Below are 24,018 nucleotides of genomic sequence, written 5' to 3'. Positions count from 1 at the left end.
CCTTTGAGGCCCCAGAATTACTGCAACACCATTATTGGAAGGTGCAGGACTATATGGAATTGGACTTCATGGGGGGATAACCCCATAAGCACAGCTTACTGTTGTTATTTTTTATACTCCACCCTTCCTCTTAGGAATTCAGGGTTCTGAAGGCGAAATCTGAAAGGAAGAGGGGAAAAATAAGCTATATAATTTCCTTCATTGTTTCTGACACACTTTTCAAATAGATCTCACTGGAGTAAAGATGGAAAACCTGTGGCACCACATATGCTGATGAGTTACTGCTTTAACTAGTACTTATTATTGTTCATAGTATAGTACTATTAGTGAGGGCTAATAGAAACTGATGTCTAGACCACAGATTCCCTAGGCTTGAACTAAAGCTGTATGACTGGAATAATCTCTTTCCAAGTCCAGTTCAAATGAGCAACACCTGTCAAGGAGCTGCTAGCATCATCAGTACGCCATACAAAAAAGTATGACTTCCTCCTGCCACAGGCCTAGTGGTGAATGTCAATAGAAATACAATCTATACAAAGCAACCAAAAAAACAAGGTTTCCAGAACTTCTACAGCATATGGCTTCCAGAAGTACAGACAAAAACAAAAAGCAGTGCTTAATTTGAAGGAGGTAGAAAGTCCTCAGAACTGCCCAGTGAAGGTTAAGTATATTTAGTAGCTCCTCAGAATGTTCAGGATCAGTTGAGGGTTTTTTTAAAAACTGGGAAGGGGTTCAGTGGAATCCCTACTTGAGTTCCTTGCATCTCATAGTATTTTTGAGGAAGTGAACACAAAAATAGACTGCAGAATCTTGTTTCATATCCCTCTGATAAAATCTGGTATTTGCTGGAGTGACCAGTCTGCATTGCATTGAGCTACACAACTGGTACTTTCTTTTTATTTATTGTTTAGAATTGGCAATGGCAAGCACTCTCTGAAGAAACTTGCCAAGAACACCCCATGAAAGGTTCATCTTAGGGTCAACATAAGTTGGAAACAACTTGAAGATACTGAACAACAACAAAGAATTAGCAGAGTAGTGGTTAGCTTGGTAAACTTCTTACTGAAGTTGAAATTATTTGTATTTGGATGCTACATAGATATATACCCGAAATGACCATGCAAAAAAGCAACAACTCTGAATACATTAAATTCCACTTGTATTGGCGGTAGCTGTAATAGTTGACTGTGCTGAATTCTCTCCCTTTTTATTTGCTTGGTGAAAGACTATGGAAAGACAATAAATCCCCCCCCCCCCCCCCATTTTCTGGAGATATTTGACCATCACATTATAAAAAACTATTTCTGAGAATCGTAGGACTAGAAACATTCATTCATTCATTCATTCATTCATTCATTCATTCATTCCCTGTCTGTTGCATTAAAATTGTATAACTTTTTTGTGGGTGGTGATAGTTATCTGTCAGGACTTAACCAGGTTGTCTTCTATCTATTTTTTTATAGAGTACATCAGATTCAAAGATGAAGAAGAAAATAACCAAAACAAAAGAAGCTAAAAAAGTTTTGAAGAGAAAATTTAAAGTAAATACAAAAATTGTATTTACTGAAGATGGGGAGGTAAGCTCAAATAAAATCAGTATGCTTCTATGGTCAAAGTCATATGCATGCATAGATTTTTGGTGGTGGAGCTTGAGTTTCCAGACTGTCAGCCCTCGGGGAGCATTTCTCATGTTGACTGCATTTGAAAGAACATAGCTTAGCCTAATATAAAAATTTATAAACATTTTATCAGTGTCCTATGCATATCTTTCTCCATTCTTATCACAAGTGAGTGACAACTTCCACTAACTATGGCCCGATTTATATGGGCCTTTGCGCCACCCCCATCATGTGCTAGGGGTTGGCCGAGGATGCACCATCCATACTGGCCTCACCCCAGCACGTGACGGGGGCGTCAAAATGGCCGCACCCTGTACACATCGGTGCCACCATTTTGATGCAACGGACGCATAGTGTCCGCACGTCCCGCTGCGCTTGCAACGTCTCGAGTGCACCATTTGTGCACTCAGGCATCGCAAGCGTGACACAAAAAGAACCCGCTTTTTGCGGGTTCTTTTTTTGCTGCTGGGAAGCCTTGCCATTTGGCAGCTGAGGCTTCCCACCGGCGGAAATGGAGGCAGCGGCAGACCGCCATTTTTGGGCGGTCTGTATCCCACCTATATTTTCTTGTTTCATTCAAATTGGGTGAGGGGCATTCAACTACAGAATCATAGCACTATTGTTCAGCTTTAACTGTTATGTTATGGAATCCTGAGGTTTGCAGTTTGGTGAGGCTTGGAGTGTTTTGTCTAAGAATTCTAAATGCCCATCTGAAACTTTTCCATTGGATGAAACAATGGCAGTGAAAGAGAGAATAATAGCAGTATAATTCTGTATTATTAGTTGGTGCAGAAAAATTACAATTAACAGCTTTGGAGCAAACTAGGAAAGTAAGCCATGGGTTGAAATCAGCTCATTATCCTGTCTTGTTTCATTAGTTTATTGAGCTTATATATTTTGTTCATAAGATCTATATCCCACCTTTTTCCCATGGGTGACACTTGGTGTGATTATTAATCATTGCCATTAACCATTGTTCTTGTTGTTGTGTGGCTTCACGTAATTTCTGACTTAGGGTGACGTGAAGGTGAGCCTATCACAGGGTTTCCTCGGCAAGATTTGTTCAGAGTGGGTTTACCATTGCCTTTCTCTGAGTCTGAGAGAGTGTGGCTTGCCCATGGTCACCCAGTGGGTTTCTGTGGACAAGCAGGTATTTGAACTCTAATCTTCAAAGTCATAGTCAAGTATTCAAACCACACCACAGTGGCTCTTGCCATTAACCATAGTTTCTCATTACAAACAAAGCTGGAGGGTATGATAAATGGAAGACATTGTGATTTGTTTCCTGTTTTGTACAAAGGGGGGATTGATAATTTTCCAAACTGGAGGATTGCGTTAATTATTTTTATAATCTCATATGATAATTTAAATCTCCCCCTATGATAGCTTGCCAGACACTTCTCTGAGTAATCTGAGCACTGTGGAGTGGACTCACTGTCATATTCAGTTTACCTAGTGACCCTAGACAGACCTGTTGGATCTCCTCCAATAATATTTTGAAGCTGCACATTATATAGAAGATGGGTTGTGGTGGCCAGTTGTCTCTCAAGGATGGTTGCCTGCTGTTAGTGATCACCTTCTTAGTTTAAAAAAAAAAGAGTATCTTTTTGAAGAATTTCTCAGAGGAAACACACTGAGTGTAAAAATCCACCCGCTTAGCAAAAATGTGCATGGTTCTGAATGAGCTAGAACAGTACTCTCTTTTTCATTGAAATTTGCAAGTTCTTTGTTATCTTTCATGATCCAGTACTTAGATTTGTGGTCTTATAGAATACTAAAAGCAAAGGTTAATGTTTCCCCTTTGACTAAGCCAAAGAGCCATTGTTATCATAGACAACTCTGTGATCCTGTGGCCAGCATGACTACACAGCATTCTGTTACCTTCCTACCAAAGCGGTACCTATTTCTACTTGCAGTTTTACATGCTTTTGAACTGTTAGCTAGCTTAGCAGAAGCTGGGACTAGTGACGGGAGATCACTCGGTCATGCAGCACTTGGGCCTCAAACTGCTGACCTGCACATCTTGCAGTTGTCAGAGTCAGTGTCTTAACCACTGTCTGCGATATGTTTTGGAAGTCTAAACTAGGAGTGCATGTGACCTTTTCCATAGCATGTGGTGAAGAAGGGAAATTTAAAATCACAGTCCTTCTGTTCACCAAAGAAACTATACTGTAGATGTTGGATGAGTAAGCATTACTAGGCTGCGGATAGGGGTTGATAGGTTTGCACATGCCCCCTCCCAACAAAACTATTTTTTACAACATAGTGCTTCTTTAAACAGAGTGAAGTGGCACCTGGTGGCTTCCGTGTCAATTGGGCGATAAATCCTTTCCAGGCTTTTGGTCAGACTTTAGGGTTCAGCATGTTGTATAGCATTTTTAAAGGGCAGAATGAAACCCCAGAGCAAATTCCCTGCTCCAGTGACACTGGAGCACCAGTAACCAATGAGCAGATGCCTGCCTTTTTCCTCTGTCACAAACCATTTTGGCTCTACTTCAGTGGGCACAAGAGCATATGGGCCAAATGTAATGACATCCACATAATACACCCAGGCATCTATAGCTTGGAAAAATTACATTTTCCTTTTTTTGAGTTAAAGCTCTGAGAATATTCTAGCAAAGAACAACCAAAGATTCTCGGACTTAGAGTTGTTGTTATTGCTTAGATTCTCGGACTTAGAGTTGTTATTGCTTGTCAGGGATGATGGGAGTTGTAGCTCTTCACCTCTGGCTCTAACTCACCACCTTGTTATGCACCGGAGCTGACCAGCTTTGGTCAGTGGTTAATGCTTTTCTCCAAAGCAGCAGAGTTTCAGAGAATAGGCTGAAGACCCTGACAAACTCTCCAAGCCTTCTCACTCTTCTTCCACAGAAGTCTTCCCACTTCTTCAGGATCCTGCTGGCTCTTGTATCTTCACTCAAGACACCAGACAACTCAGTAGTCTTATATAAAAGATCTACTTTATTCTACTATATACAAAAACTAATGCCCTATAAATCACAATCTCCAAACTACTCACACAACTCCACAACTACCCAAAACACACAAAAACATTGGCAAACATAGCAATTATTATAGCCCTTGTCAAACACCACCCACTTAGTCAGTTTCCACCCAGTGGGCGTGTACATCCATTTTGATTGGCTCTCATAGTTCAACCCATACTTAATGATTTCATAATTTCACCTTGTACACTTAATGATTCTCAGGTGTTTTCAATTATACACTCTACATTTCTGTCCTTGGCATTTAGGACTGCTAAATTACATTAGCTTTTACACCTGTGTGGCTTCTTAATTGCTTTTGCTTAGTCATAGTGACTCTCACATACATGTTTTATTTCTTCAACTGTATATCCCATGTTGTATTTTCCTTAACATTGTTTTCAGACTCTGCACTGATGATTAGTGATTTAGCCCAGAGCCTATTCTGGCTGGAGGATTTTGGAAGTTGTAGCCTCCACAAAAGGTTTAGACATCAAAATGGTTTGATTAAGCTGAAGTCTTAATGCTTTGGTTCCTTAAAATAATTTAGCACATAGTTATTTTGAAGGCTGAGTTGAAACTGAGGATGATGGATAGTACAACAGCATAATATAAAGTTACTATAATTTCTTTCATATGTTTTTCTTTCTTTCTTTCTTTTTTTTTTAAAAAAGATGGACTGTAATGTGTTTCTGTGGCAGCCGTGGATGCTGTAGTGTCAGTTTCAATAATTAGGTTGATATACTGGAGCCTTTGCTTAGGAATTTGTGTGAGAAATTATCATGTTGAATGCAATGCTGCATTCAGAATGCAAAACAGCAAAATGGGTTCCCATGGTATTTTAAGCTGATCCCACAGCAAGAGAAAAACGGAACAACTTTTAAAATGGGTGGGGAAAGTGTGGTCTCCAGACTGCCTGTGTCTCCTATGACCATTTTGAGATCCCCCAAGGGCTTTATCAGTGTGTGTGTATGTATATCCCAAAACTCAGAATGCCCCTGTCCCTTCCGAGGGCCCTGAGGGCAAGGTGTGTGTGTGTGAGGGGGAGAGACTTAATGTTTTAAAAAGGCCTGTTCCTGGATTTAAAAAAGTGTCAATTCGTTCTAAAAGAAGAGGTTTCTTGGACATCTGGAGAAAGGGGTCAGAACCATGAAAAAAATGCCTTTCACAGCCCCTGGATGGTCCATGAAGACATTTTCAGTAAAAACCTTTTTTTAAACAAAGTAAGAAAAATATTGTACAGATGCATACCTGTCAATTTGCAAAGGAATCTTGTATCATCTGAGAGAAAGAGATTGGTAGCATAAGCTGATTAAGTCTGCTTGATCATATACAGTACATGAAGAGAAGTGCATCTGATGAAGTAGACTTAAGTCTGCAAAGCTTATGCTACCAATTGCTTCCAGTTAGTCTAAAAGATCCCTTTGCAAACCAATCCAGACTTACATGACTATGTCAGTTGTGCAACAGAATGTTATGGGATGGAGTTGTTGCTCAGATTTCCTGGAAGTCATCTTTGCCCTCATCTGGACACTGTATCCATTTCCTCTCCTACACAGTTTCCCATTCATTCTCCACTCCAACTCAGTATTCTATGACCACTCAGCATCCCATTGGGCTGTTTTGGTTTCTCCACCCCCTTAAGATTTTGTTCCTAAAATCTTTTTTGAGAGGAGCCCATTTCTGCAAATTTTAATATTTTCTCCATATCTCCTGATATCCTTGTATATTGGTGGAGCACATAAAGCTCTGTATATGCACACAGCGAGTTTGGAAATACTGATTGGCATCTTGTTTGCTATTCCAGTCAAAGTACACCCATTCACTCATTTAGGTCCAAAACACATTGCAGAAAAAACACACTGCAGTTTGAGACCACTTTAACTGCCCTGGCTCAATGCTAGGGAATTCTAGGAACTGTAGTTTTGTGGACCATTCTCTGACAGAGAGCTATGGTACCACAATAAACTACAGTTCCCAGGACTCCCTAGCACTAAGCCAGGGCAGTTAAAGCGGTCTCAAACTGGATTATTTCTGCAGTATGTTTTGGACTTCATTGAACAGTGAGTAATATAGGTAAATCCAATTGATTCAGTGGGTCTTTAGTAAGGGCTAAGATTTATACCATTTTAAAAAACTCACTTCATTACTCCTGTAAAATTTCCAACGACCACTTAAATGTTTTTATTTTAATAATTAAAATGGTAGTAATGTCAATTTAATGGTTGTCATTGTTTTAATATGTTATTGATCATTTTTAATAGTTTTAATTTTTTACTTAATGAATTTTTGAATTAAATTAAGAAACAAATAAAATTTTACTAGTATTTCTTAATTCTTTACTGTTAGAAAATTAACATTCTTTAACCTTAAAAGTGTCAATATTTCTGACCTCTGCAACTAAACTTTTGAATTTTTGATAAAGGAGTGAATGATGCTATGGTTCCTTTTTTCCCCCTGTGATTCAGTTAATTCAACAGTGGCCACCAGCACAAAAATCTGTTCAAAATAAAGACGATGATGACGATGATTCTGATGGAATAGATCTAGATAAAGCGAAAGAAAGACTGCAGGAAGAGGACAGATTTGATAAAGAAGAATATAGGAAGAAAATTAAAGAAAAACACAGGGTAAGTCAAGTTTGCTCCAGTTTGTCAGATCATTACAGAGAAATGCTATGAAAGGTTGACACGTACCTTGGGCAGTGAAGGGTTTTATGTAAGATTTTCCACATTTCACTTAACTCTATTTCTTAACATTTCACTGAACTCCATTCTAACTTAATACTCCAAAATGTTAAGGATGTTGTTTCCTGTGCTTTTCTAAGGTATGCACTGGGGTATTCAGGTGGGAGGAATGGGCAAGATAGTACTCCTCACACCCATTTTGCCATTTCCTAACTTGTCCACAAATAACTACATTATCTGCCATTCTTGTGTGATCTCCTGGTTTGAAATGTTATCAAATGAAAGCAAAGATATTGTCCGTGGGTGCCATGTGGTCTGCAAAAGCTGATTTTGAGGCCCTAGAATCCGCAAGCCCACCTGTTTCATTAAAAATGTGAGAAGATTGCTGCTCCTAAAGTGAGATATTCCCATGTCTTGGTTTGAACCAAAATAAAGTTTCTAGGAAACTAGAAGTAAATTTCTGACCACTTTTGGTAACAGGAGGATGCAGTCCATAGCCAATCTTGACAAGGAAAGCCTGACCCTGGACTTAGCACTGGAGTTACTCACTGGGCTCATTGGCCTATCCCTGGAATATATGGAATTAGCAATCAAACCAACCAGCATGATTGCTGAACAGACCTATAGTCTGTTGGAACAAAAGGCATGAAACCCCATACTAGAGAGCAGAGTGATACCACAAGAGCCATGATAACAAAAAGACTGGATTATGCACCATCCAGAATGATGAGGACTGCAAACCCTCCAGGAGATTACATTTTATTTAAATTGCCACACTTTGCATTTATGAGACTGAGAACTATCCTTAATACCAGTGAATTATTCAAGAATGTCATTGCTATAATGTGATTGATTTCTGCTGTAATGTAAAGTTTTATTGATGGTACTTTAAACTTCCTTTTTGGTATTTTATAGAAAAATTTAAACTGTGGGCTGTAAAAATGCAAAAGATTGTTTCTGGGCCATTTATTTGTCGTAAGCCAGAGCTGAAAGTTTGAGAACTTGACAGGAGGGAATAATTGTAAATGTTATGCTGTCTCTTTAGTGCCCATTGATCATGCTCCTCCTTTTCATTATTGTTATTTATAGTAATCTATAAATCTATAAGCAGATATTGTTATCTTGGTGCAGTACCTGGCAATTTATAATAGGACAGATCTCTGTTCTTTGTAGATAACGGAACAGTTCATTTTTAAAAGTCAATCACTAAATTTTTGCAGATGCTCTGGACATGGGAGGAATAGAGATTATTTTATGTAGGGTGAATAGTACTAGCATATTGGCAACTGGGCCATTTTTAGGGTCTTGATATAATGAGCCTTTATATTAGCTGTGATCTTGCATTGCATATAGTAGATGCTGACTGGCTGGACTTATAACAAAATTAATTATTTATTTATTTTACTTAAGCCAGTCCCAAATAGTTAGAGAAATGGTGGAAAGATTGACAACTTTCCTGCCCCACTGAGCTAACAAAGTACAAAGTATCCTGCCAAATGTACGAAACTGGTGAAATACTGGGACAGTCTCACTGTACTCATTGCAGCTATGAATTTCTGAAGTGGGCTAGAGTAATCAACCTCCACATTGCCATTGAAATGTCCCAAAGTCTGGAGTCCTGGGACTCTCAACACCATGTCTAAGATTGCTCTTTGAAAGACCAATGAGGAAGTGCCAGGCAGGCAGCTAGGTTGGACGTTCACTCACAGGATCAGATCAGCTCCACTCGTGCAGCATGCTTGGAGAAAAGACCAGCCATAGTAACCCCAATTCCCAGCTCTCAAGGCTGGAACTGGTGAGGGGGGCACAACTCAAGACTAATACACACACATTTGCCCACCTAGTTCTCAATTATACATACCAGGTTGACATTCTCGTTTGCAATCAAATTTTGAAGGAGGAATATCTAATTAGACACTGATGTGGTGTTCACCTGTAGCACCTGCAAGCTGAAAAGTTAAGACAACCACCATATACCTAGTAGCGGAGGGGGTGGGTGGGCCACCACATAGCACAACATGATGTATATTCTGTAGACTCACATACTCCAATAGTCTCATTTTTTTTCCAGGAATGCCATGGAAAATGCAACTGATTTCCAGCCCATTCCTAATCCTGCTAAATCCATGGATTAAAAAGGACCACAATGCAAGTTTTTTAAAAATATATATTTTTTTGCATTGTGGGCCTTTTAAGAAAAGATGAGGCCAAATGACCTTGGTCTTTGTTAGGGAACAGGGAAGAGGAGAAGGTAATAGTTCAGGCAATTCTGACTTGCTTACTCTAGAAAGGAGGTAAAGAGGCAAGGACGAACATGCACATATGTCCTTTTTTCAGTTGTACAGTACAGTTAAATTAGACAGAATGCTATGTTAAATGTTATATAAGAATTAGAGAACAAGAATCAATGAATTACTTTTTTCACTTCTCTTTGCCAATACTTTTATATTAGTTTCCAGTTACTTCCATTTCATGAAGTATAATAAAGTATTTCCTATAAAAATAAATACCTCTTCATTCTATTAATAAAAGTTCTAAGTTGAAGTTTTAAATGCTTCACCTTCAGCTCACAAATTCTGTTCCATTAAAACCATTCTTTAAACAATTTAAAAAATCTAAAATAAATGTCAGATTAATGTCACTTGTACATTTACATATTTTAACAAGTGTAAAGAGTCTGAAGGATTGACTGATAGTGTTTAATAACTGGCTTCTGGCAATAAAAGTACCAAAACGTAATTTTCAGAGTTCGTAAATTTGTTAGTGGACTGGCTCACTGATTTATAATACCCTAATCAGTGACTTCCTACTTCTTCAGTAGCTCTTGCCCTTGAAACTAAATTGCTTTACTTCTGTTTTCAGAGATTAAAAAACTAAAAAAGAAAAGAAAAAGATTTTGTCTAGTATTTGGAAAAGAAAAATAGCATATTATTTTGCTACCGATTCCCAAATTCTTCACATTGCAGCAGTTTTGCAATTGGTTTGTGAGCCTTATCTCAGCAAGGGTCACACTTTTGATAGCATTGTTAGCAAAAAGCTGCAGGACTTCCATTTTGATGTTTAGAATTTGGCTTTAGTGCTTGTGCTAATAATAGAGATTGAGGGCCAAATTGTTATTTGATGAGGGAAACTATAATTACATGAATGGGTTGGCAAATGAAATAAAAAAGCTAGGATCACCCCATAAACTGTAGATGTTGCTGAACATAAAGGGATTATATGCCTTTTTAAATAAGCGTTTAAACCCAACCTTATAGACGATGTTGAACATCAGTGCTACAAAGCTCTAAACACTGTACCTTAGTTAACAAAGCCTCTAATGGTGAAGCTCCTTTTTATGAAGAAATTTTTAGACTTGGCCAGAACCTGTTTTTCTGCTTGTCCTCTTCTGTCTGGAGGTTTTTAGACGCATCAGCACTGGGAACAGTGGTGAAGGGGGGCTGGCAGAACACAGACTTCTGGTGTATAGATGCAGCAGTGTGTCTTTACTAAACTGTGCAGTAAATAAAGCTTGAGCTGGGAAAGAGTGGAGTTATACTCTTTACTGTTTGTAGTTTGGAATCCTACTATATACACCTTTACTGAAAGACAGCACCAAGGATGGAGGAACATTTAGCCCTCTTGAGTTGTTGAATTACTTATTTGTATTATTCTATGCTATTTGCCAAGCCAACTGGAGCTGATGATATCTGGAGTTCCACAGTATCCAAAGGACTACTTATTTCCCAGCCCTCAACTACCCCCTTGTATAACAAAGATTGCAGATACTTGATTTGATTATTTATTTGTTCGCTTATTTATTTATGTTATTTGTTACAGAGCCTTCCGAGCAGGTATTAGTAAACAAAAAACAATATATTAATGCAAAATAGAACATATTCCACATATAATCAAGTGTAACATAAAATGTGGCAGCAAAACCCATTTGCCCCTATTCACATTACATGAATAGTGATAACTTGGAGGCAATGCTGGATTAATGCACAAGTTAAATAAACCAAGTTTAGGACTTCAGAAGCCCTTCTATACAACACAGTTATAGTACTTTGATTCCATTTTATCTACTATGGTTCCATCCTATATAGTCTTGGGATTTGCATTTTTCTGCATTTGTCCAGAATATTCTAGGGCCTGCCCAAACTACAAACCCCAAGAGTCCATAGATCATGGCAGTTAAAGTGGAGCGTAAATGCTATAACTGTGTAGTGTGAAAGAGCCCCAGATTATGTGAGGCCTTTAAATAAACACCCCTCCCCAATACAAAATTTTCAATATATTAGAATGAAACACATTTCTTTGGGTAATGCTGTGGCCTTCTTAAACCTTATTTACTTTAGGGTAGGGGTTGGCAAAGGACAGCTCCAAAGCCATTTCTGTTGCCCTCAAACCCACCCTATGCCCTCTGATGGATTTCCCCTCCAGAAAATATAGTCATTTTCTACTCCCCAGGGGCTTTCAAGAGCAGTGTTTTTGCAATAAAATGTAAATGCAGTCCATCCTAAATTCCTACCCACTTCAGTAAAAGCAGAAATGGGATTCTAGCCATGTCTTTTATATTATTATTATTTTTTAAATGAATTTTCAGGGCTCATGCAGCCAGCGAGGAATTCTGGGGGAGGAAAATTGCCCCCCAAACCTTGTGACCTTGCTTACCTCTGCCTTAAAAACTAAGCATGCATTAACCATGCTGGTTTGGAGTTGGTACTTTAGCATCACAGCTGGGGGCTGTGAGGAGGTATAGGCTCATGACATTGTACGGAAGCTGTTTTAAGTGATTCTGTGTGCCTGTATTTGAGAAGATTGGAGTGTCTCATTTTACCACAGCAATGTGGGGAGCAAAATTGAAAAGGTGCAACGCAAAGAGAAAGGGGAAGGAAAATGGAACTTCCTTGTAAATCTGAAGCCTTGAATTACTTAACCTTGAAAGAAAGTTAATAGACTTGACTGAGGCACTTAAAATTATGAAGAGCATAATAAAATACAAATCGATCTTGCTTTCAGTAATTCCATAGCATTCAAACGAGAGCTTGCTGAAAGTTAATGGCAAGTGTCTTTTTCCAAATGAAGGACACATTTGTTTTATACAACAAGACACCACCTACAGGTGTGTGACTTTAATATTATGCTATATAGAACATTCCTGCTATGCTTTCCAGTGGCAGAAATGGTTTAAATTTTAAGATTACTAAGGGGTGTTGGATATAGGGAGCACACAACCCCTTGTTGCAACAGTTCCACTGGCTGCCAGTCTGTTCTGGGCATAATCCAAAGTGCTGGTTATGACCTTTAAGGCCCTACATGCCTCAAGTCCAGGTTATTTGAAGGACTGTATTCTCTATTATGAATCAGCATGTGTTTTTAGATCTGCTGAGGAGGGTCTTTCAGTGGCTGTCTGGAATTCCCTTCCCAGAGAAATTAGATTGGCACTCCCCCCAATTTTCTTTTTGCAGGCAAGCTAACAGCTTTCCTATTCGGATGGGATTTGATGGATAATGATATAAAGCACAGCTTACACAATGTGCTGGATATTGCTAATCGCTGTGCTGGTTTCTCTCTCTCTCAGTGTTAATACATATTTTAGTTGTGTTTTAACTTTTGTATTTTGTGAATTTTTAACAATGTTGTTTAATTGTAAGATGCTTTGAATCCCAATCTGGGAAAAAGATGGAATAACAACAGCAACAAACAACACACCTCTGAGGTGACCAAAGAAAAAGAGGAAGACCTCATTAGAACTGAATAGACACAATTAAGAAATCTGCAGGGCTCTTGATGAGAGGAGAGGATGTTTTGGAGTTCTTTCAGTCATAGGATTGCTGTAAGTCAAAGCCTGTGTCTTGTCAGTTAATAACAACCATATGTTCATCAAGTTTTGATGCAGGAAAAAGGTAATTGAGGAATTAAAAAAATTGAGAAAACAATATTTACAACAGAGTTAAAAAACGTCCTTCTGTTTTAACTGCCGCCCACTCATGTAAAGTTGAAGTGCAGTTGAAAATAATACCACCTCACCATTGTTGTCATGCTGTCATCATTTATTATTATAAATATTTATTCATTGCTTTTCAGTCCACCATTGTTGCTAAAGCTCTATATAAATATTTTAAAAATATTTTTAAAAATAATATATTACTATCAATATTTAAATCCAGTTTTTAAAATTTTAATTTTACAAACCAAGAAGCAGACACAACAGTGCAGCTCCACAAGGAGTGTGTCTGCCCTACGCAGTCATAACAGTTTCACACCATTTTGAACTGTCATGGTTTCATTCTACAAGATTGTGGGATTTGTGCTTTGGTTGAGATACTTAAGATTCTTTGAAGAATCCATTGGGGTTCTTCAAAACTGTAGCATAGATACATTCAAGGATGGAGACAGCCTGACTTTATTTTGGAAGAGGTTCCACATTTCCAACTGTTCCAGAAAAAAAAAGGTTGAAAGGGGATGTCATAATATCCAGGAAAGACATATATACTCGTCTATAAGTCTAAAAATCTATGCCCCAAAATTGACCTCCAAATCCCAGGTCAAGTTATTTACAGGTCACTATGGTAATGTGATAGCAGCTCTTTCAGATTTCCCCATGCAGTTTCTTTCTGTCTTGAGCCAAGCAGAAAGAGTCCTGGGTGATTGATTGATATTGCTGTTTGTTTCCCACCCACTCGCCTTGCTGTCTGAAGACTGAAACGAAAGCTGAACACTGAAGCAAAAAGCCTCAGTGAGAGTCCGTCTTGCCACACACAGACACACACACACACACACACACACACACACACACACACACACACTGAAGGAGCCTCCAAGTTTTACCCTCAACCTATCCACGGGTCATAAAATCCATAATTTTGGCCCCAAAACCTGTCCTCGACTTATACATGAGGTCAACTTACAGTCGAGTATATATGGTCACTCTTGCCTATTTACTACCCTTGTTCTATCTAATGTGTACAAAATGGTCAGAGTCCAGCTTTTAGCTTGTTGTTCAGTATTGCAGTAAATAGAATAACCTCACTCAAAATGGTCAAGATGTCCTCTTTTCTAACAATGCAGAGACAGATACAATTTTCATCCCCTTGTGCACATATTCGTAATCTTGCCCGTAATATTTCCGCCCATTTACTATGGGTATTGTCTTGTGTCATTTAAGGTGTGTGGTGCATGGATTTTTGACAGTGCCCCAGATGTGATATGTTGGCAGGCATATTAAAAATACTTAGGGAGTACAATATGTCTGCAAAGTATTGTCTGTCAAGTGTTTGGAGGTTTGCCTGAATCTCACTTGCCTGTAGGGTTTTGACATTATGATAAATGTGCCAACTTTCTGCAGTCTTTCTGTGAATAAATCTAATAATTTTTATTTAGAAAGAGGTTTTGGTCATTCCTCTGATTTTCCTTTTATAACAAGAAAATGAACACTTTTTAGAAGTAATACTGTTCCCCTCTCCACACAGCTATCTTATTTCAAATAGTGGGATTTCTCCCCTTTCTTCAGTGGCAGGTATGGTCTGACAAATATCCTCAGGCAAATACTAAGGTCATGTATTAATTATGATTAGAAAATTACATTTTCCTTCTCTTCAAATAGAGGGAATTTACTGTGTGCATATGAAAGGACATTTGTTTTGAAAAATTGAATGGATGGATGATTAATTTTGAAGAGTGAACATCCACCCCTCCTATTGCCAATTTGCTGTGAGGCAGGAACTTTTACATATAATGAAATAAGTTTTGTAAGTCAGTCTCTATGTAAGTTGATACAGAATCAGTTACATAACTTGTGAAAGTCACTGCAGAAAATGCTGCCACTGAAATGCTCAGCCAGAGCCATGCAGAATATTACATGGGATGAAGGGTGCGCATAGAAGCAGTTGTTTGCTTTCTAAAGCCACCTAAGATGCCAGTGTGATCCGGCAGTTCCTATTTGCTAGTTTCAATCTCTTGTGCTATTTATTATTTTATTAAGCTGCCTTTATCACATTACTGGAACAAGAGCTTGGAGGAGAAACTCCAGGATTCAGTCCTAAGCCTGGAAGCTCAGGTTTTGGCAATGGCCAAGAGTATATTTGCACAGACAAGACTTGTGTGCCAACTGCGCCTATTCCTTGAGATGTCAGATCTGGCTGTGGTGATACATGCCTTAGCTGCATGCTGATTGGATTACTGTAATACCCACTGTTTGGGGCTGCTTTTGATGAATGTTCGGAGACTTCAGCTAGTCCAAAGAGCTGCAGCCAGATTGCTAACTAGAGTTGACTATAGAAATACACACCTCCCTTTTTGCAAGACTGGGTGTTGCAAGACACAATTCCAGTGATTGTCTGTCCATCTTCAGGTACTGTACAATTAAAAGGCTGCTTTTACCATCAGATCCCTATCCAGCTCAGAATTATTTGATTATTTAAAACAGTGGTCCCCAAACTGTGCTCTTTAAAAGATTTTGGACTTCAGTTCCCAGAATCCTAAATTATTGGCCAACAAGCAAAGAAGCATGCATTCTTGCACCTTCTTTCAGCTCACCCTGTGGATCTGGGATTGGTGCGTATGCAGAGACCTATTACTCTTGACAGTCCATCAATAATTTCCTTACATCAGTAGAATGATCTTGTCCTCCCCTTCTTTTATGTTGTTGTGCCCTCCATTTTTCATGAATGTCCCCCATTTTGAGCATGGCTAAGAAGCCTTCATATATTTACATTTATATATGGATGTTTTTAGCTTTTATTTTGTCATGTCCTGAGCTTTTTCTGAATGCCTTCCAATTTGACCATGGCTAAAAAACTTAGATTTATATTTATAGAAGTATTTTTCAGCATTTATTTTGTAATGTCCTCCATTTTGTGCATAGCTAAGAAACATGAATTGACATTTCTAGGAGTGGTTTTTTAAGCTTTTATTTGGTCAGGTCCTCCATTTTCCTGAATATCCTCCATTAAAAAGGCATACATTTATAGGAGTAGGTTTTTTAGTGTTTATTTGATCATGCCCTACATTTTCCTCAGATGTCCTCCATAGAACATCCTGTGCATACTGGTATTCCAGACTAACCGGTCTTATTCTATGAATTCATACTCAAGTTGCAAGCCTCCCTTCTGGCAGTGGCGTCTACAGTCCTTCCCACCCACCAGGTTTTAAAAACTCCCCTCCATGCCCCTTTCCCACCAATACTAAATCTTGCAAAGAAAACCCCCATGATAGTTTTTCCTTAGGGTTGCCAGGAACAACTGGAAGGCACCACACACACCCCAAGGCTCACTCTCTCAATCTCAAGTCATGAAACCCACTTGGGCAAGTCACACTCTCTCAGCTGTAGGGGAAGGCAATAGCAAAAATCCCCTCTGAACAAACCTTGCCAAAAAACCGAAGATGGGTTTGCCTTAAGGACATCGTAAGTTGGAAACAAGGAGTCACACTCTCTCAGCCTCAGAGGAAGATAATGTCAAACCTCCTCTGCAGCAATCTTGCCAAGAAAATTTAAAAAATTAAACTTAAACAAAAAACTTGGGGGCCCTGGGTGCTCTGAAGGAACAAGGGCTGGAGCCCACCCAGAGACCTAAACTATGGGGCCCAGGCGGTCCAAGCTGAAGCCCCTTTCCCCACAGGGCCTCATCCCTCTCACAGAGGAGTCCCCCATTGGATCGCACCCTGAAGGAAGCCAGAGGGGGCTGCAGAAGTAGCCAGCCTTTCATTCTGGAGGCCACAGTTCAAATCCTCGCTCAGCCACTCGGGCAGCAAGTGACACTCTCTCAGCTTTAGGGGGAGGCGAGGACAAACTGTCTCTCTGGCCAGAGCTTGCCAAGGAAGCCCCAGGAGAGGCTTGTGTTGGGACCACCGCCACTCAGCAGGGGCTTGGAGGCCCTCGGCAGCCAAGACCCCCAGAGGAGCCACCTTAAGCGGAGAGCCCCGATAAGGTCCTCCAGGAGGAAATGGCAGGAGGGGGCTGAGGAGAGCTCCCCTTTCCTGCCCTGCCAGTGCCTACCTGGGAAAGGATGTTCTTCTAGTTGTCTCCACCTATTCCTGGAGCAGAGGGTCACCGGAGGGGCCAAAGTAGTGCCCCCACCGGGCTGCTGTGGTGGAGGTGAAGGCAAAGGTAGACAAGAAGCACCAACAGCCCACCAGAACCAGCTCCAGCAGCACTGGCAGCAGGACCCCCACTGGCCCAGGCTGTGCCATGGGGGGCTATTGGGTGGCAGGGACTGTGAAGGGCAAGGGCTGGGGAGATGGAGGAGGAGGAAGGATGGCCTTGGCACTTTCCCACTCCCAGGTACCAAAGAGAAAGACCGGCCACCAGGAGAGGGCAGGAGGGAGCCCGGGGGGAGTGCGGGAGGTTGGCATAACCAAAACGACTTGAAGGCACACAACAACAATTAAAAAATGACATAAGTTATCTGCTAGTAACCACCCCTTGCCCACCACCAGTTCCCTCCTCCTCTTTCCCTCCTTTTCTTACCTTCCTCTTCCTACTCCTCCAGGCCCCCCGCCACAAACCTCTGAACAAACGTTGCTAAGAAACACGCATAATAAGTATGCCTTAGGGTCACCATAAACTGGAAATGACTTGAAGGCACACAGCAACAAACTACAGTTCCAAGAACTCCAATCACAAGGGGTGGGACTTCTAGCCAGAAGGGGTGGGACTTCTGGCCTGAACGCTGGTGCTGCTGGCCGGCTCTTTGCAACCCCGTTGTCTCGGGGCAAACTGGGCCTAGACAAGGAGCCGGGCCGCCTTGCACGTGCTCGTGTCCTGCTCCTTCTACTGGTGGCTGCTGGCAGACCAGGCTACGTGCCAGAACTGGCACACATGCCATGGATTCGCCAACATGAGTATATAGTGTAGTAAATGTTTAATGATAACACTCTCTCATCCTAATGTGAAATATAGACATTTATCCTCAAAGAAATCACTGACCTCTGAATAGCATACAATGTCTCTGCAAGATCAGGCTGTCTGAGAATCATGAAGCTTGTGAAAATGTGTAGATAAAAACCCGGACTAAAAATAAACGAGTACTGGTGGTAGCAGATTTGACCCAGCTGGTTTAGTTATGGTTAGCCTGTTCCTCCATTGTGTTCTCTTCTCCTTTTCCCTTTTTTGGGAACTGTACAGCTATTATTTTAGCCAGGAGCTTCTGCATTCTTCCATCACACCAAAATGCAGTATCAGCCCTCTCTTGTTGGCAGTAGAGTAAGTACATGGAAATTTTCATGAACCTGGGATCTCAGTGAAAACAGCCCATGTTACTTTTTGTTTTAAAACATTGCTCTGTCTTTCTTCTCACAAGGAAAAAATTACATCTTCCTCATACAACTAGGGACCTGGTGGCACCACTTGTCTGTCCTCGTATTACCTTTCTTCTGAAATTTTCACTTGCTATAACTTTCTTCAAAAAGCCACCTTCTCTGTTACTACTAGGCACATAGCCCAATTTCTATTAACCATACACTATTCTTTCATGCTTCCCAATTTTCTTCTGCAGGCCCTAGAAATTATTTCCATATATTATGTTGCCACTTGTCCTCTGCAACATATTGCGTTGGTTCTATGTATGTTGTTAGCACTGGCCCATGAAATGTGACTCTGCCTGCCCTTCCTACATGTTTTTCCCTTCTCTTCCCATTGTCTTTTCTGGCAAATATTTTATCTACCAATGCAGTTTTGTTTTTTTGGTTTTTCAGCCTCTACTTAATTTTCTGGGGCTTGCACTGGCCCTCATAAAAATGAACAGTTGCACAGCTGCAATATCTGGTTGATTTGCACCCTGTCTTTTCCATTTGGCTCAATTTTACTTGATTGACATAATGAGGGAAACAAATGAGTGTCGCCAAAATAGCACAGGGTAACAAAATCACCCTGTGCTCAGAAGAATCTTTCCTCTTGAATTTTTCATGTTGTCTTCATTCAAATCTGTTTTCATCTTGTTCTGGTTTGTCAGCTGTCTGGACTTCTTTTCGTTTCTTCCCCAGTTCCCCCTTCCTCCCAGGTCACTCTTAATGTAGGCTTGCTGTCTCCTTCTCTGTCTCATTCTTTTTCAAAGTGAGCAGTTTAAAAGGAGTAGGTAGTTTTTCAGAGGAATGGGCAAGTGACATGGGATGACAGGCTAGAGCAAAGCAGGTCACAGCAGAGTAGTTTGGAAATTGGCTTGAAGGAAGTAGAAAATTGAGTATTGGCTTATAGGAGCCATGCACTTATATGAAATACAGAAGAATGAAGCAAGTTGGAGTTGGAGTTGTTGGGGTAGCAAGAAATGGCCTAAATTGCAGAACACATTGGTGGAGAGAAAGGGAAGAGGAATGGATTGCCGTATCACCTCTGTCTTATGTGGACTAGTTTATGACCCACACCTGAAATTTCCCCCCCACTCCCATTGTGCTGCTGCCATAAGTGGATGCTTCAGAGAGTAAGTTATATTAATTTAGATGGGGGATGGGTATGTATGTGTGTACAGGTTTATGCCAAACAAAACACGATGAGAATACAGATGATCCGTTCTCCACTACAAAGCTGCAGGGGACCGTGGAAGGAACATTGTAAGTCATTCTTTTTGAGGTCCACAACACTAGGAGCAGATACTCTTCCTTGTTCTCTAGTGGATGGTGCACTGTAGACCAAGCATGAGCAACAGTGGCCTGAAGGGCCCCACCACATTGTCTTTCCACTGCCACCAACAAAACTGTGCTGTAAAAATTACTAAGAAAATCTCACTACGGTATTTTACTCCACCCCCTATTTTGGGACCCAATAGAGATCCTCCGTACCTTGAAAAAAAGGGAAAAACTAGTTTCTTTCTGATTTTTGTTTTCCTAACTTGCTGTCTTTCTCTCCCTGCATTGTAGAGACAATTATAAAGAAAAGCTGCCTTCGCCACAAAATTTGGCAGCAGTTGCAAGGTGATATTGCTACTTCTCTGTGAATACTGGCAGTGTACACTGTGGTCCCTCCTATACCTTGCCCTCTTGTAGTTTTTTCAGTTTTTCATGTCTCAGTTTTGTTCTGTTGAAGATGTGATGTATACAAGAGCTGCATCACTGCAGATGAGTTAGCATCTTCATTCTTAAAATAGGCTAATAAGAATGTTGTTTCAATTCCAGTTTACCAGTTATATATTGAGAGGAAAATCTCGTTCCTGTTTTCTTGTTCCTCTAATTTCTGCACATGGTTTTTGTAAGAATTATCATTTGTCCACTTAGATGTGTGAAAATATTATTATATCTCAAAATCATAGAGGCACACGGGGTTACAAAAGGAAAAAACCCTACAATTGGCCTGTCAAAGTCATATTGAGATTAGGGATGAATTCATTGCATATGAATTCCAGTTCTTCCCAGTTTTTCATTTTTAGGTTGTTTTCTCTCAATTCCTCATCAGTTTTGTTGTTGTTTTTTTCTCAGCATAAACATTTATATGCATTTTAATACAGTTTCTCATATTGTGCACATTTTTGTACTCAATTTCCCCTAAGATAAATATTTCCACTAATATCTATGTTGTTGTACAAAAATGCTGACAACAAAAGTATTTTTGTGTGCATTTTCCATTGGTGAACAGCCCTTCGAGGTTTTTTTAAAAATGCAAATATTGATGGCTGAATGCATTTTAATTTGTGCATTGGTTTGAGAAATCAGGTAGGTTTGCATTGTAATTGAGCTGAATGAACTGACAACCCTTAATCACAAGATATTTTTGAACCGCAGATTCAAACTTGGAAGGGAAGATACTTTAGATCATTGTAGGTTGTACATGTTGGTGGGTGGCTGTGTGGTTCCTAAGGCAGAACAGCTGCAGTACTGGGGGGAAATGAGAGGCCAATTAGGTGAAAATACCAAAGGTGACAAAAATGTGTTGCTAGGAAGAACTGAATTGCTAATAAAGTTTCATCCTGCCTAAATTAATTAATTCCACATAAAACATAGGTAATTTTTTACCACTGTCTCCAAAGATAGTTCTTTTCAGCTATTGGGCACATGACAGGTTGTAGTCCCCAAGAGTCTCATTTTGTTGCAGAATTCTCAAAGATCTAAAAGATAGGTGTTCTATGACATTTTTGCCTGATGAGTTGTATACAGTGTCCCTGAGTTTCAGCAACCTGTCATATGCAGTGTTTTTTAACTAGACAAAACAAAACATAAACAACAACAACAACAAAACAGCTGGTACAAAAATGGTCTGAACAAATCTATTGCGGTTATGTTGGTCACATACTTTGCAAACCAGTATTGTGGACAGCTACTCAAAACAAATGTTCAACCTCATGTGAAGATGTGTTCTCTCCCGATAACGCTTGGACCACTTTAAAACAGTTACACACTGTGATGTACTTGAAAGGAGAACCCTTTCCTATAGATGGAGTTTTGGCAATTGACTGGCTACTGAATAAAGGGTTGTAATTGTTTATTGACATATTTTAAATTTAATTTCAATTCAGTTATTTTAATGTTGCAATTTAATTATATATTAATATATGTCGAGTCTCCATTATCTGGAATTTTGAAACTGGAAATACTCCAAAAAACTTTTTTTTCTTGGATGGTTGAGAAGGTGACGCCTTTGCTTTCTGTTGGTTCATTGTACACAACATTGTTTCATGCACAAAATTATTATAAGGTGTGTAAGGTGTATATGAAAAATTAATGCATTTTGTGTTTAAACCTCAGTCCCATCTCCAAGATATCTGATTAAGTATGTATATTGAAATACAGGTATTCCAAAGTCCCCCCAACCCCCCAGAGAGAGAGAGAGAGAGAGAGAGAGAGAGAGTGTTCTGGGAAAAGAGTGGGATACAAATAAATGAATATAATAATAATAACCGAAATTCAGAATACTTCTGGTCGCAAGCATTTTGGATACAGGAGACTCAACCTGTATAACAACTTTTTTGCATTTTAAAAAAATCTGTTTTTTAATCGTCGTGAGCAATCTTGGATCCCGGCATCAAAAAAACCCCCTAGTCTCAGATGTTTTATTTCAAAACTAGTTCCAGAAGTCTCCATCTCTATCAGGAGTAGGTTTTTGTAAAGCTAATGTGACATTTGCCTGTTACAGACTGTCAAAATAAAGCTGCTTCGGGTCTCTTTGGAGGTATGCTGTTTAAATGATGCATGCATCCTAAGAATCCGGAAGCTGCACCAAAGCTGCACTCCAGTGCTTAGGAATGGAGTGTGGCTTTGGTGCGACCTCCGGACTCTTAGGACCCATGCATCATTTAAATAGCATACCTCCAAAGAGACCCAAAGCAGCTTTATTTTGGCAGTCTGTAACAGGCCTTAGTTTCCCACCGAAGACCCATTTCCCCCCAAATACTTTGTATTACATTAGAGATAGCTCACAACAAGATATTGTTGGTAAGGGTATTCATTCTCAAATCCAACCCAGTTACTCTGAGGTCACTCGATCAATAGTTTTCTTATGGTTATAGAGCAGCATACCTCTGGGGTCTGACACTAAGCCCAGAGGTAATGGAGACATGAGGTAGTGGTGATGTCGTTGTGGCTGTTAGTCAAAAATTATTGACATGTTGATCTTGCGAGGCCTGCATCCACTGCACCTTTTCTTGGCAGATCAGCAAGTTACATAATCTTAGGCCCGGGACAGATGGGCCCTTTGTGGTGTGGCGGCAGGCGACACTACAATGGCAGCACCCCATGTACACAGGCGCCGCCAGTATGTCACAAGTGCGCCATTGGCTTTCTTAGGCTTCTTCATATTTTCTTTTTTTTTCAAGTTTAGCTTCATCTATTTTAATTTGTCACTTACAGGAGAAAAGGTTGAAAGAAAAAGCAGCTAGGAGGGAAGCCAGAAAGAGAAATGCAAAGGTAAGACTTTTTATTCTTTCACTGAAACTGTTTGTGGCTTTGATAATGCAATTTTGATGTCATGTTTTTCTTAATGTTCCCTAATATTACCAGATACCCTCCAACATTTTGCTTTTAATATTTTATGCTTCCACATACTGTGAAATGTAGGAGGATCGTGTCTATTTTAGGAGTCTAAATAGGTTGTTTCTATCCTGAAAAAAGATGTTACTGTTGGAAGTTCACAGTCAGTTCTGAGTTCTGCAGCAGGCATGATGAAAATTTGATGCTGGGAATCATTAGAAAGGAGAATGAAAGTAAAACAGATAACTTTACTCTGTGGTGGTGGTGGTCTGAGGGGACAGCGGTAAAGAAAGACAATGAAGTCTGCAATGGCTCTGCATAAATGAAATATTTCCAAAATCTTTACCATAATTAGATTACGATAGATTCCCATGATAATGTGATCCCACCTATATGAATGCCTGCAGTCCTGCCTTCTCCAACCTTAACCTCACTTGTGTTGTGTTGGCACTTACTTTAACTATAGTTAACACAAAACAGCTTTTCTTTCTAGTTATGATTTCAAACCTTGTTTTAGATCTAGATAGCAAACCCTGGTTAAGAGAGAACTAGATCATTGTGTACCATGTTTAACGCTGATGCCAGAGATAATAACAGGCCTGTGTAATTGGCCCAAAAGTAGAGAAGGATTGTGGGGAGAGACTGCACAGTCTCCATGATCTATTCCTGATTTTATACATGTATATGAGGTGAAAAGAGTGACAACTGCACTGACATAGCTCTTTTGTTTTTGGCATATTACATAAAGTGAAGTTCTGCTCTCCTCATTTAAAAAAAGATGTTGTATAGCTGGGGAAGTCAGAAAAAAGAACAATTAAAATAATCCAGAAAAGAGAGGCATGCTATTAAGAAATG

General features: G+C 39.8%; 1 protein-coding gene across 5 annotated transcripts in view; it reads left to right on the top strand.

Moving 5' to 3' along the window:
* The window catches only part of DDX10 (DEAD-box helicase 10), a 230,579-nt gene that overhangs the window by 124,498 nt on the left and 82,063 nt on the right, over nt 1-24,018 (top strand). For all 5 annotated transcript variants that reach the window (XM_089512692.1, XM_089512696.1, XM_089512693.1 and 2 more), the window contains exons 14-16: nt 1,464-1,577; nt 7,072-7,233; nt 23,044-23,100. In XM_089512692.1, coding sequence (XP_089368818.1) covers nt 1,464-1,577; nt 7,072-7,233; nt 23,044-23,100 — 333 coding nt within the window. The remainder of the gene's footprint in view (nt 1-1,463; nt 1,578-7,071; nt 7,234-23,043; nt 23,101-24,018) is intronic.

This window comes from Sceloporus occidentalis, unplaced genomic scaffold, assembly GCF_023333645.1.
Source record: "Sceloporus occidentalis isolate IW3139 unplaced genomic scaffold, rSceOcc1.0.p SCAF_2, whole genome shotgun sequence".
In the NCBI taxonomy this organism is placed as follows: Eukaryota; Metazoa; Chordata; class Lepidosauria; order Squamata; family Phrynosomatidae; genus Sceloporus; species Sceloporus occidentalis.
This window is presented reverse-complemented; position numbering and strand designations above follow the sequence as displayed.